This window comes from Cheilinus undulatus, linkage group 16 (genome assembly GCF_018320785.1).
Source record: "Cheilinus undulatus linkage group 16, ASM1832078v1, whole genome shotgun sequence".
Lineage (NCBI taxonomy): Eukaryota > Metazoa > Chordata > Actinopteri > Labriformes > Labridae > Cheilinus > Cheilinus undulatus.
In genome coordinates, this window is record NC_054880.1 from 12,794,325 (window position 1) to 12,809,278 (window position 14,954).

Consider the following 14,954-nt stretch of genomic DNA (forward strand, 5'->3'; position numbering starts at 1 on the left):
GGGAGCATCCTGTGAGCTGAATGGTGACTCAGCTGAAAAAGGGAGCTGTGAGTGTGGTGACGTTATACAGTGCATCAGAGGCACTTGGAGACTTTGGTTGAATACTCCTCCTTTGGTTTCCACAGAGAGTATCAAGCTACAGCATTTAACCTTTGCCTATGTGCACATACAGGTGCATCTGAAAAGATTAGAATATCATGAAAAAGTTCATCTTTGCTGTGATTTTATTCAAAAAGTCTAACTTCCATATATCATATAAAGGGAAATATTTCTTAAAAAGATCAGAGTCAACACTGTGAGCTGTCTACCATGATATTTTAGAGCGATCCATGCTTCCATCTGCTGAGAGGCTTTATGAAGATACTGATATCATTTTCCAGCAGGACTTGGCACCTGCCCACAGAGGAGCCAAAACTACCAGAAACTGGTTTGCATGGTGTTACTGTGTTACCCAACAGAGAATCTCTGAGGTGCTGTCAAGGACTGAACAATACAGACAAGTTGAAACTGCTATCAGAGCAACCAGGGCTTCATAATACCCCAGCAATGCCATAGGCTGATTGCCTTGCTATGTTGGGTTGTTACTGTAAGTCATGCTAAAGGGGTGATATCTAACTACTGAGAGCATAAAGGAACATAATTTTCCAAATGACAATTCTGTATTAAAAATCTTTTTTATTGTTGATTTTTTTTTTTAAAGGTTTATTTTTGGCCTTTATTAGATAGGACAGTGGATAGAGTTGGAAACAGGGAGGAGAGCGGGGAGAGACATGCAGGAAATAGTGCCACGGGCCGGATTTGAACCCGGGTTGCCTGCGTATATGGCGTGCGCCTTAACCACTCGACCACTGGCGCGCCTTATTGTTGATTTTTAATACTGTAATAATTATATATATAATTTCAGATAGTGGGTTTTTTTTTTTTTTTCTTTTAGCTCTTATTAGATTTTGTATGCAATGAATCAAGGAAATACGGAAGTTTGACTTTACAATCAAATCACTGAAAAAATGAACTTTTCCATGATATTCTAGTTTTCTGAGCTAATCCTTTAGGTTTCAATCGGTCATTAAGCCTTTAACCACATATGTTGAAGACGGTCAAATATATAAACAATTGTGCAAATTTTACAAACTAATTTTAGCTGAAGCTAATTTTGATACAATACATAAATTTTGTTCAGACTTTAAACTTCCATCCTTTGAACACACTTTTTAAGAAAAAGGATGATCAGAGAAAAAGACTTCAGCTGATGCAGTTCTGTTGGTCCCACCTAAACTCCACAAATGTGTCCTTTCCTATGGCCGACATCTCCGTTTTGTTCCGATTATGACATCTGAGATGAGTGTATTGCTTTAAGAGAGAGTTGCATTATGGGAAGTGTTTAAAATTAACGGTAGCGATTTTTGCGCAACCGCTAAACGGTCTAGTGCAGGTGAAAAATGTTCGGGTAAACCTAAACTTTGCGAAGGGTTTTATGTGGACTAACTTTAATTTTAAGAATTTAGTTGTAAACGCATCGAGCACAGACATTTTTTTTACTGAGTGATGGCAGTTATCTGTCTGGCAGCAAAGAAATATGCTGTTGAAGAAATTCACGCTCAAAGTTGTTAAATTTACCACGAAAGGAAGTGCTACGGGTGAGTAAGCTAACAGAAATAAAAAGTTGTTATGACCTAAAACGGACAACTATGGTAAACTTGAACGTAGAAAATATGAGAATATTTAGAAAGATTTTTTTTAAAGTTCGTTATAAGTCAATTTTGTTTTTTAGACATAACTGAATATTGAAACGGTTAAAATTGCCAAACGGCTGTATTCGACGGTTAACGGTTCTGTAAGCGTAGCATAGCAAGTGCTGCAAGCTAACAATAAATAAATGTCTTTGTTTAGACGACCTTTAGTTAAGTCTAGGTTTATATGCACGTAAATGTGACTATAAATTTGATTATTAGAAAGTCTGAAAATATACTCTTTGTCTATTTGTATCTTTAAAGCTTTTTTAAGGAGTTCATAGTTGAATGTTAATCAGACTGGAGTTAATATGCCTCATCATAAGCTGTTAAAGCAAACAAGACCATCAACTTAAAAGTCAGATATTTCCATTCACCCACTGCCTGTAAACGCTGTTGCGGAGAGGGAGTAAGGTTAACCTTTCAGCAACTTTTTTGACATTTCAACAGCAAACATCTTAAAGGTGAAATCCTGTGGCATTTTAGAACAAAGTCAGGATGAGCTTTGGAGAAAAAAATGTAACATACATGGAACACAATCAGTAAAATGATGTGAGGCACTGCCAAACAATTGTGTCAAACTGAAGGTTCCATACAAGAGCTTTTCACTTGTAAGGGCCAATATTAAAAACAGTGTCAAAAACATTAGTCTCATATTTGGGTTATATTGTTTTGTTTAAGAATATTTGGACAGTGCTTCATAAAAAAAAGCCCTGGTGCTGAGGGTGTCATCAGGCTTGAAATAAACACGGGAAGTCCCTGCTTTTCAGTTTTTCTTTGTCCTTTCTTATTTTGCTTAATTAATTTCACCATGTTTAACACATTCTGTCCATTCAGACTATGGAGGAGGTGAAGGAGAGGTCCAAGAGGAGGCCTTTGGTCCGGGCTGCATCGGAGGAGAGCTCCAGCGATCTGAGTTCGGTCAGTTACTCTCCATCTCCTGGTGACACCCTGCCCTGGAACCTGCCCAAACACCATCGCATCAAGCGTTCTAAGTCTGCTTCTGGAGATGTGCTGGACCCGGCGGAGAGGGCCGTCATCCGCATTGCAGGTATGATGTTCACACAAAAAAAAAAAAAAAACACTCTAGGATGCCATTTAAAGTTCTGCCAGCTACTTTGTTTTATGGTGCTGCTGTAGAGTTCAACAGGATGCAGAGGCCGCACACAGATTTTACAGAAAACATTAAAGCTTAAAACTCCAGTACTACATATACCTTCACATGCTAGGATTTAAAAGACAGGAACACTCACTACAAACAACACCATGACTTGAAGTAAATGGTCTATTTGTTACGAATACAGTATTTATAGTGCAGGTACAGTGTATAGAATTAAATAGCAATAAAAGAAAATGTAGTGCTCTCCAATGAATAATAAAAACATAAAGTCACAGACCAAACACTAACTGAAATCTTTTTTAAATTTCTACAGCTTTTTTAGACAGACTCAGGCACCTTAGACTTGGTGCAACACCTGTAAACAGTGAACTCATATACAGTGCTTAACAAATTTATTAGACCACCCTAACCCTAACCAAAGTAAGGTTTATGCCACAGCTGCCCTAAATTAACAGCATTGGTAATTACCAAAATCATTTCTTTTTGTTTCTGCAATGGTTAATACACCAATATGTAGAAGCTCTTTAACCCAAATGATATTTTTAATGCTAAAATAGAATTATTATTGTTATCCATGAATTTTCAAATTTACTGATTTACAAAAAACTGAAAAAATAGTAAAGCACATTATTATTTCTTGATTAATATGTCAAATTATAGTTATTTACTTGCATTCCTGAACAGAAAAATGAGTTTTAGTGGTTGAATGTTCTGCTTGATTAATTTCTGACTTCTCAGAGAAGCCTAGTGAGGCGGCTCAAATTTGGGTGAATTCAGTTTGAAATCCCTCATTCCTGTTCAAAATGGTAAAACGTGGAGAGCTCACTGAAAATGAAAGAGTCTGCATTAAAGCACTTCATGATGCTGGATGGTCTTTGAGACAAATATGACAGGTGGTCTAATAAATTTGTTCAGCACTGTATATAGGCTCAGTTTTAGGGCCCCATGGACATTTAAATCCAACAAGACTCCCAATAGCTTCTCATATCAGTTTAATAATACTTTTCCAAGATGAACAATTCTGGTAATTGAGTTTGACATGTTGCCCTGTCTGCAACTGCAGCTACTGGTTTGTTTTAATTCTTAGTCTTAACTTTATTATTTAGCAGCTGATGAGAAAAATGTATACTCCAAGTTTCAAGAGCTGTCTCTTAGTGCTATCAGCCATTGACTGACCGCTTTATTTTACATACTGGAGCTTTGTTATTGGCCTCATTGTGCAAATTTGTTTTTTATCCAACAAGTAATAAGCTGAGTGGCTTCTGGATGTGATTTTATTAACCTATAGTCCTGTGGGAAGATGATACCTTGGCTGTTTCTGCCTTTATGTTTTAATGTGTTTTATGTGAAATATTTAAGCCTGTGGTTAAAAAAAAAGAATACTGGCCAAGTGATTGGTGGTGTGGGGCACTGCAAGCTGTCCCTTGATCATCCATATCAGTGACAGTGTCCTCATTGCACCCTCCTGGCAGTCTTGATAAACGTAAGAACACACAGAAGAAGCTTTTTGCAACATGATTTACTTTATCCTCATTATGTTGTACTGAAATAACCACTGACTCAGAGACAACCTGCATGCTCCTCACTTTATCCATTTGATTTCAGTGACCACAGCACAACTATTTAGCGTTTAAGATAAATAATAAATAATAATTCAAATAATTGTTTTTGTTGTATTTCATGACAATAGCAATTAACAGGACCCACTTATTCCAGCCCGTGGGGTGTAGACTATGGAGGTACTGTTTATACTGTCCACACAGCATGCTAAGCATATTTACAGAGGTGAACTGTCAGCAGTTGGGGCATAAAGAAAAACTTTAAGGGACCAGGAGACAGCACCATCTCTCTCTACTGCTCTCTATCTGTTTGTAACTGACATCAGAGGTAATGTGTGCATTTGCTGAGATTATAAGGGACTAAATTAAACCCTTGTAGGTGAACTGAACAGTCTGTAGGAATAGAGGCTGTGGCAGAGGCAAGAGCAGTGAACGCATAGAGCCCCTCCATCCGACCAATGAGATTTTGGTCAGATTACAGCTCACCGACCAACAAACAGATCAGGTGCCTGGAAGGTGTCAGCACTAGAAATTTTTGATCACAGCTAGGTTTAAGAAAAACAGTAAGAAGGTCTTCAATGATTGTTTGGCACTGAAATTTTTATTGAAATGTTCTCCTCCTGTTGACTAAGGCAGTAGTAATATTGTGAGTGTTGAAGTCTGAAGCAGTTGATGTTTATGGGTGCACCAGTGGGCACATGTAGCTCAGAGCTATAAACATGGCTGGTATTTTGTGACTCTCAGCTCATTAATATAATTATCATGCTATAATTTCAGCTTTGGTGCTTACATCACTTGCACACATTTCTTTTAACACTTTGTTTCTCCTCAAGCTTCAGAGAAGCATTAAGTAAAAACTGGCTTAATTTGAGAGCTGGGTTATTACTCTTCATGTCATAATTACATCTACTCTGTTAAGGTACTACTCTGTGGTTTACACTACTGCTACAATCAGCCGCTCTCACTGGAAACCTTAAACTAACCCTGAAATTCCACATGTGTGTCTGTGCAGCATTTTGAATGTGAAGCTCATTTGCTATAGTTCTTTCAAAACATTCAGTCTCATTTAATTGAAGAAGATGTAAGGATCTCTTGAAGCAGTCATAAGAGATATGTTGTGTTACAAGAGTATTAGCATCTCTTATTACCTCTTGATTCCCCATGAGGGGTTTCAAACTGCTTCAGATGTCTCTGTATCTTCGAGAGGTCTTGTCCAGGTTTAACAGCTCCTATATCTCTGTTAAATGTCTGACCACTGAATCCAGGCTTAGATGATGCTACTCCCTGATTCAGCACTTCCTGTGGTGGGTGTTGAGTTCATACGGTCTCTTTGGACCACAAGCGGCATCATCAACCTCTCTCCCTCCTCTCTGGTTGTCTGTGATATTGATTTGATGGGGTGGGGTTCTGCAGCAGTGTTGTGTGACTCTGTGTTGTTGTCTCTGCACACACAGCAGCAGCGGTGGGAATACTGACTCCCAGTACTTCTGCAGAGTTGACTGAAAGGTGAGCTTATGGTAGACTGTTGGATATCTGAAAAGGTATGTCTGGAGAGTGAAGTTTGTCCTTCACATTAGTTTCTGTCTCAAGCAGGATTGGATGAAATGTTCAAGATTAATGTCAACAAACTCTCTTTGGATTTCTGCCATAATGGCCTTGGTCTGATTCATCAGCCTTGTGAGGCATATACAAGGCTGGAGCTGCAGCGTTATCTCACCTCAAATTGAGACAGAACTACTTGTTATCAAGCTGCAGACAGTTTGAGAGGCAGAGGGTGCAAGATGACATTAAAAAAGATGTCAAGGTTTCCAGCATTATATTTTATCAGTTAGATAACCATGACTCACGGCAGTTGCTCTGTTGACACCTGCACTGAGTAATAGGGATAAAACAAACACAATAGCATGCTGGTGAGAGGATGAATGCACTGTGGTAGACTGCACAGGTCAGCAGAAATGTAGAGGGGAGGTGGATGAATGGTTCTGGTTCAGCTTCAGCAAGTCGTGTCGTTTTGTCCATGACTGATAATGACCACCAGGGGCTGATGGGGCTTTAATGTCTTAATGAGTGCGGGGGTGAGATAATAACTGTGCCCATGATGTGCTTTACATCTAGATAAACATTATATACTAAACCCTCTGGAACAAAGTAGAAGAGATTTGCAAATTTGCTATTCCAACATAGTTATAGGGTTTAATGATGAACTTGTATGATTTAAGTCACAGTGGTGTGTGTGTGGGTGCGTGTGTGTGTGTGAAGGGGGGTGCGCACAAAAACCCCATGGATTTGGATTTGAATATAAAACTTTCATTAAATGTCAAATGTTAACAAATACCAAATAAACTTAACATAAATACATTTAAATAGAAAATATAAAAGCTTATTTTAAAGAAAAAAAAAATAGGTTGGATAAATAAAGTAGGTAACTTAAATCAAAAGGAGTAACAATTTTGTTAAATTTTGTTCCTGCAGAGTTTGCACCCTTTCTCAAGGCATTTTATTTTACGGGGCTTCCTAAAAAACAAAAAAGGCCTAAAATTGATGTTCCGATATATTTTTGCTATATCCTGATACACGATATATATCCCGATATTTTGAAATGGCTTCTTAGCAGCTGTATTTAATTCAGCCCCGAATGACACTAGTTTGGTGATTAAAATAGACATTCTATTGGATTTTTAATAAAATTGTATGCAGAAAGTAAAAATCAATATAAAGTCAAGTTTAGCAGTTTTGTTTTGAAAAGGACTTTACTCAGTCTTTCACTAATAAATTAAAACTACATAAATCGTGAAATACTCAGCCTTTTATAGTGTATGGAAAGTCCTGAAATGTTTTCTGTGTTATGTTTACTATTGCTGATTATAAAATGATTATTTCCCTCATTAAGAGTGATGCAAACCTACACAAAACTCACCAATCCTGCATGCAGCCAGGGGCTAAAACCCTGCAGTCTAGTCCTCCATTCAGGCTCACAGCTGTGATTATATTAGTCCGTTTTCTGTGCTGATGATCGCTGGACCAGTCTCTGACAAGTTCATGACATGAGAGCGTTTGACCTGATTCAGTAAACTCTCCTGTGTGATCATGGGGGTAAAAGGCTTGTCTGGTGGCGGGAACATTTTAACTACTTGTTGTCGGTGTTTTGAGCTGTTAGGCTGAGATAAGTCTCTGTTATTGTGGAAAAGTGGATCAAATTTGTCCGCTGCTGGGCCGTCTTCTCTCTAACGTGTACGACTCTGGCACGGAGTTTTCTGCAAAAGTTCGCACCCAGGCAAATCTTTTATTCTGGGTTAAACGTCTTTATGAGATTTTTAAATCCTGGCTTTTCAACAACACCAAGCTCATGTCTTTAGAGGTGTGTTGTGTTACTGCCGCCGTTATCTCGGAGTCATCTTGCGGTGTATTTTAACGAATATCACGTGAGTTAGACTTCTTCCTTTTCAAAGTTGAACGACTGCTCAATGTTGCAGAGACAGCGCTGTTTCTCGTTGTCCATCTTAAAAGGCATCTAACTAGCCACTAACTTGCCACGCTGCTCTGTTTACCTTCTTCTCCCTTGCTTCTCTCGCCACTGATAGAAAAACCCGGCCGCATGTGCAGGAGTTTTCTGAATGGGCAGAGGAGAAAAAGACTGCTCTCTGCTGTGAGAGATGCATTCAGGGATAATGGGAGAAGCGAAACTCCAGCGAGAAATGCACCCTGGCGGCTCAAAACTTCCACATAATTTGTACTCGGATATTCGCGATATAGTCATTTTAACGACACGCTACATTCACAGAGCAAGGGCGAACAGGTAGCACCAGAATCTATTTGTGGCAGGCCTAATTTATTTGTGGCGGTCTGCCACAAATAATATCAGTATTAGCTGAAATGAACTGTAAATATCAGCATATTGGATAATGGCAGTTACAACATTTTTCATCCTAGTCTTTTTATCTACTCATGAACACTCAGTATGTCTTTCCTCTGTTATAAACAGTTTTTGTTGTACCTCCTCAACAATATTAAAAAGTGATTAAAAGTAAATAAGAAATTAAAGAACATTGAAAAATTAGCAGAGAACACTGTACAACAATGCAATATGTAGTGATTGATAACATGACAAATGTCCCATATAAAGATCTGGCATAAACATGTTTTTTGTTGATTTTATTTGATCTTATAGGTGATATAGGTTCCCTTCTTTAAAAAATACTGAATATGAATAACAAACAAAATCATGTACTATATAATAACATACCAAAGAAACTACTGAACTAGATAGGAAGAAGAAAAAAATACTCCACTGGGTTCCAGAAACAGAGTGTAACATTTATAAATGCTGAATAATCTGAATGAGATGGCTATTTTGTTGTGTTTTGCCATAATTATGCAAGTTACTATGCAGTATTTTCTCTTTACAGCAACCCATCTACAGACTGTCTAGACCTTTTTTTTTTTACACATCATTATACTTTTTTATAGTCACATGAAGCCTCATCAGTATATATTACATAATACTGAACAATCTTCCGCATTTTGAAGTTTAAAGTCCTGCTTTTTTATAGCTTTCACAGGCCACAGGACTCAGTCATATTACATAAACCTTCAGTTCTTTTCTTTTTTTCTGTGTCTTTACATCTGGTATCTGTTTGATCATAACTGAGGTACAGATGTGCAGGTTTTCATCACATATGTTATATACTAGAAACATCAGTACTGTATTGAGTGAGATTTAGTCTTGATTAAACTGTGATGTCTGATGGCTGTTTTTTGACCATGGCATGTTCTTGAATATACTGGGCAACTATGGTTTGATCTTTTTTAAGGTTATGAACTTAAAGTCTCTAATCCCTTTTTACAAAAAGACTGATGTTTGATGTTAGTGAATTTTTCCACATTTCATTCAGGGTCGTAACTGAAGGAGGTTAAAGGTCAAAGAACAAAATCAGGCTTTAATACAGAACAAAGATTAAGATTTTTAGGATCCTTTATTTTTAGGGTCCTTTTACGGTGTCACTCTCAGCCCCCTGTCTCAGAGGGACATCGGTGTTCAAAGTGACTCATGTAAGACTGAAATCTGTACTGTAGTTTTATTACTACTCTGCTCTAGTTTCAAGGGCATGAGTAGAGAAAAGTTGTAGTGTCTGCTCGTAAAAGATTCAGATTAATAATTCAGAGCTGCTTTCAACTTGCGACCATGTGCAGTTTTTTTTAATCTGAATATTGAATAGTGAATCCATTACTGCTTTTTTTCCCACTGTGACTGGGAGTGTCTTCAGTGCGGAAGAATATTTTTGGGGCCCTTTGGTTCTCTAGCGCACTTGATACATGCAAAGTATTGATCTTTTAGTCAGTCTTGAATTGTTGCTCTGTTGCTTTCCCTAAACTGTTTCCCAATAATGTAGACTGCTGTTGTTTTTTAAAATGTGTACATTTCAGTATATATCAGCATATATCAGACTAATGTTCATGCACTAGCACAAGGGTTTGTGCAGTTTACATGCTGGACACTAGAGGACAGTATCCAAAGACAAAGAAGTGCACTGGAACTTGAATGTGTATCTGTAGCTCTTTACTCAGTGATCAGTGTTCCTGCCAGTACTACCTGCTTCTTAGTAAACTGACCCCATGTTAAATACACAGAACTAAGTGAGTAGATGGAGTACATCTTACATTAACTGAACATAATTCTAACATACTTTTAAATATCCATGGGTTAGAAAACAAACGATCTTGTCTAGAACTGACCAAACAAATTTGTAAATTACACTTTACCACTCAGGAAGATGAATAATTTGCTACCACACAGTAAATATGTTGTGCTTGTATTTAAATGCAAATCACATGAAAACTTTTGTTTGGCATGTTTTTGCAATAGATCCCTGCAGGACATTGTTGTTTACTGATTTATTTTTTTTAATACAAGGATTATACAGGGGGTTAAAATCTTTGAAAATGCACAGCTGTAGATGTGTTTTTAAGGGCTGAAAAGTGCTTGAAATGACAATTTTATGCCTCTGATGATGGAAGTAGTGTTTTACTGAACTACCAATTAGACATGTAATAAAATAAGTTAGAAGATATTTCACATAAAAATAATAATAAGTAACTGATAAATTATGTTGAGAAATACACAGTTTCTCTTTGAGCGAATATCACGCTGGAATTAAGTCAGTCATCATTTAAATGGTTTATCATAGTCACATGTTTATAAAGAATTTCTTGAAAATTATTTTTGGGAAGCGTTTTATGTCAGCTTTTTTGCATTTACCTTTAATTTGTTGTATTGTGTATAACATATTATGAAACATAATTTCTGTCATTTATAGTTGAATACCTGTTTTAAATGATAAGGTAGGGGACATTTTTAATGAAAATATGCATTTGAATTAAGGCTGTCAACAGATTAATGTTTTTAATTGTGGTTAATATCTGAATTTCTGTAGTTAATTGTGATTAACGGCATTCTTTTCATCACACCTTTAGAATTCCACTACTTTACATTTAGGACTGTTTTTGTCATTTTGGATCTTTCTACCATCTTAAACTGAAGGTAGCTGACTTTCTGCCTTGATACAGACTTGATTTTATTGGTAGACTTAAGATTTTACTATGAACTGAACCACAGAAAAAGGAACTTGTTGATTTTAAGGGAAATAAGGGGACTGTAAAAAGGCAAATGTATAATAACACGAGGTGTGCATGACTTTTGACTTGTCCACTGAACTGTCTGTGGGTTTTTTAAAGTAAAACTAACATAAAGGAGTAGTGGTGGACTTATTTTACATCACTGAGGCTGCAGGGAAAAGCTTACATGGATTAACCAAAGTTTGTTGATAGGGACAGTAAAGTATGCCGTTAATCACCAAAAAAAAAAAAAAAAAAATCAATGCACTAATTGTGGATCTTAGTTAACCACAATTGATGTAATTTATCATGACAGCCCTAATTTGAAAAATACAGAATTTACCTCGGCAGGAAAAGCTTAAAAAAAATGCATCTTGAATGTTCTTCTATTTGACCTCAGAAAAGGCGTCTGAACCCTGGGAATAAATGTTTTTGTTGCAGTGCATTTATCATTTTAAGTATTAATTTAATTAGAGATGCACAATATTATCAGCACAGTCTATCAGTCTGACATTTCAGCAGATTGTACGAGCAAGTTCAAGCATTTCAAAATAGAATCAGCTGGACTTCCTTAGATTTTTTAACTTTAATGTCCTCAGACCTTAAACTAAGTGCTTGAACTGTAAGAGTTGACGATTGTAGTCCAAACTACGACTAGCTTACTTTTTGCACATGCGAAGAGTGTTTTGGTTGTTCAAATTCTTTCTCTGTAAACCACCTTGCAAACCTGTTGTTTAATGATAGTTAATTTTAATGTGAAGTATAAGCTCTAAAAAGTTGTCCGTATGGGTGCATGATATTATCAGCAGGATATTTATATTGGCAAAAATAGCTTAAAAAGTGAGTTATTGGTACAGATGTGAAAATATCTGCAGATATTTACAGCCAATATTTTGGCAAAAACAATCTGCCTATACCAGCCGTAAATATTAGTCAAATAAGTGAAGTTTTAGACTGGACCAACAGAAAATGAAGTTTTAGGTCTAAAGTACATTTAAATGTCACATTGATATCGCTGTCAGCTAAAATTAATTTGTTAATATCATCATATCAGATAAAAGCAAAAATCTAATATCGTGTAACCCTAGTTGTCTTGTTTTATGTGTTTTTCTAAAACAAATAGTCTGTCACATTGAAAGTGGAAGAAGGCTTTCCACAAGATTTAGGAGTGTGTTTATGGGAATTTTTGACCATTCTTCCAGAAGTGCATTTGTGAGGTCACACACTGATGTTGGACGAGAAGGCCTGGCTCTCAGTCCCCGCTGTAATTCATCCCAAAGGTGTTCTATCGAGTTGAGGTCAGGACTCTGTGAAGGCCAGTCAAGTTCATCCACACCAAACTCTCTCATCCATGTCTTTATGGACCTTGCTTTGTGCACTGGTGCACAGTCATGTTGGAACAGGAAGGGGCCATCCCAAACTGTTCCCACAAAGTTGTGAGCATGGAATTGTCCAAAATCCCACTGTATGCTGAAGCATTCAGAGTTCCTTTCACTGGAACCAAGGGACCAAGCCCAGTTCCTGAAAAACAACCCAACACCATCCCCCTCCACCAAACTTTACACTTGGCAAAATGCAGTCAGACAAGTACCATTCTCCTGGCAACTGCAAAACCCAGACTCATCCATCAGATTGCCAGATGGAGAAGCGCAATTCGTCACTGCATCCGACACTTTACATTGCACTTGGTGATGTATGGCTTGGATGCAGCTGCTCGGCCATGGAAACCCATTCTATGAAGCTCTCTACGCACTGTTCTAGCTAATCTGCAGACCACATGAAGTTTGGAGGTCTGTAGCGATTGACTCTGCAGAAAGTTGGCGACTTCTGCGCACAGTGCAGCATCTGCTGACCCCACTCCATCATTTTACATGGCCCGCCACTTTGTGGCTGAGTTGCTGTCGTTCCCATTTGCTTCCACTTTGTTATAATACCACTGACAGTGGTGAATGTGTAATATTTAGGAGCGAGGAAATTTCACGACTGGACTTGTGCACAGGTGGCATCCTATCACAGTACCACACTGGAATTCACTGAGCTCCTGAGAGCGACCCATTCTTTCACAAATGTTTGTAGAAACAGTCTGCATGTCTAGGTGCTTGATTTTATACACCTGTGGCCATGGAAGTGAGTGGAACACCTGATTTCAATTATTTGGATGGGTGAGTAAATACTTTTGGCAATATAGTGTATATTGGTATCAGCTAAAATGAATTTGGAAATATCAGCCCCGGTATCAGCAAAAATCCAATACCATGCATCTGTAACTTTTATTGTTTAGAAAGAGCTAAACAAAACATTTGCAGGCCAAAGGAAATGTTCCCATGGATCTGAGCACAGAAGGGGTAAAGATGCTGAACAGTGTTCACTAATGATCTGCCTCCACAGAAACAAACAAAGTAACTGACTTTGAAACAGTAATGCTAATGTGATTACAGTAATATATTAACTTTGGAACACATCGTCCTCACTCTCACTATATTTTATCCTGTAAACAGTGGTCAGACTGCCAGCCTGTAAGTGAGCATCCAGACACACAAATCAGTGAATACACACAAAAACAGTGGATTAACAGTGAGGGTGGAGGGAGTTTACGTCCGAGGATTTGTTGTTGTATTTTTTTCAGGGAACATAAATTGTGACAGAGAGTCTTTAGTTTGGTGATGTGTGGGCCGACTGGCTGGCACTTAAGTCAGTCAATCAAGCCGAACAAGAAAACAGAGAAACAAAAGTGAGACTTTCTCTCTGAGAAACATCATCAACACAGGCCAGAGATTGGAGCACAGGGAGAAGTTTTTCTTTTTTTTTTTTTTTAACACATACTTTAGAAAATGGATGTCAGTACATTTCACACGTTAAATAACAATACTGGAGAAAAACTGTCCTGTGGGGAAAAAAAATCACAGTTAAATGAGTGAGCTGTGTGTTTTTATCTGGTGTGGTAAACTGTTTTAAGTTTTCTGTGACAGTTATTGATTTTCTTTTGTTGGACTCTCTTCAGGTGGCTCTGCATTGAAATGCTCCTCCTCTTTGGAGCTCATTATGTATTTATAAAATTCAGAGAAAGTTTTCTGAATTCAAACAAGAACGATTCCAAACCTCACTTTTATCAGGTCATAATTCACTAACGAGTTGTGAAACACTGAATTGGGAGGCTTAATGTTTCTGTGCTTGATTATTCAATTGACTCAGCTTGTTGAAATATTGTTTTTTCACATTCCTCACTGAAGGATTTATTGATGTTAATTTTGCAATTTGCAGTTTCAGGCTGTTGAAATTCTCCTCTTTCTGCTGAGAGCTGCGTAAACAAACTGCCAGCTGTTACAGAAAGTGATAACACACACATGTGCTCAGGCTGAGAGGATATTTGACTTTGGGCTGCTTTTTTAGCAGAGATTGTTGATACTATTCTCACTGCCCTGGCTATTTTCACTCCAAACGTTGGAATTAAAGATGAACTGGGAAAATGAGGCCAATGCCAGTGTATAGAATGACGGTCGATTGCAACAAGTGTTGTTTTTTTTTTTTTTTTTGTCTTTTTTTGATTACTCTTTTGGTGTAAGACACCCAAAACCCATGACTGCCAGAACATATATGTTTGTCCGACAAGTCACCTCTTATGCCTGTTAGAAAACTTTTCTATAAACCAGCAGCTAGGTGTGCTAGATCCCAGCATTAAATTGATACTGCATCATGCATCATCATTTGCCCATGTGCCATGATGCCATACAATGGTGCTGATATCAATAATATTGATGCTGAACCGATGCATCAACAAATCTCTTATCAGGAAGACATAAACAGAGCTCACTGTTGCAAAGTCAGTTTTCTTCAGAGTTGCTACTGCAAGTTTAAGTTATCTGCTCTGAGGCTGCCAAAAATAGATTTGAAAGTATAGATTAAAACCATGATAAAGCAGTTATTAAGTACAAA

The 14,954-nt window shown here is 37.5% G+C and overlaps 1 protein-coding gene across 4 annotated transcripts in view; it reads left to right on the forward strand.

Moving 5' to 3' along the window:
- The first annotated feature begins 1,458 nt into the window (after nucleotides 1-1,458).
- The window catches only part of pleca (plectin a), a 137,275-nt gene continuing 123,779 nt past the window's right edge, over nucleotides 1,459-14,954 (forward strand). For all 4 annotated transcript variants that reach the window (XM_041809360.1, XM_041809362.1, XM_041809361.1 and 1 more), the window contains exons 1-2: nucleotides 1,459-1,637; nucleotides 2,568-2,781. In XM_041809360.1, the coding sequence (XP_041665294.1) occupies nucleotides 2,571-2,781 (211 nt within the window). In that variant the 5' untranslated portion in view covers nucleotides 1,459-1,637; nucleotides 2,568-2,570. The remainder of the gene's footprint in view (nucleotides 1,638-2,567; nucleotides 2,782-14,954) is intronic.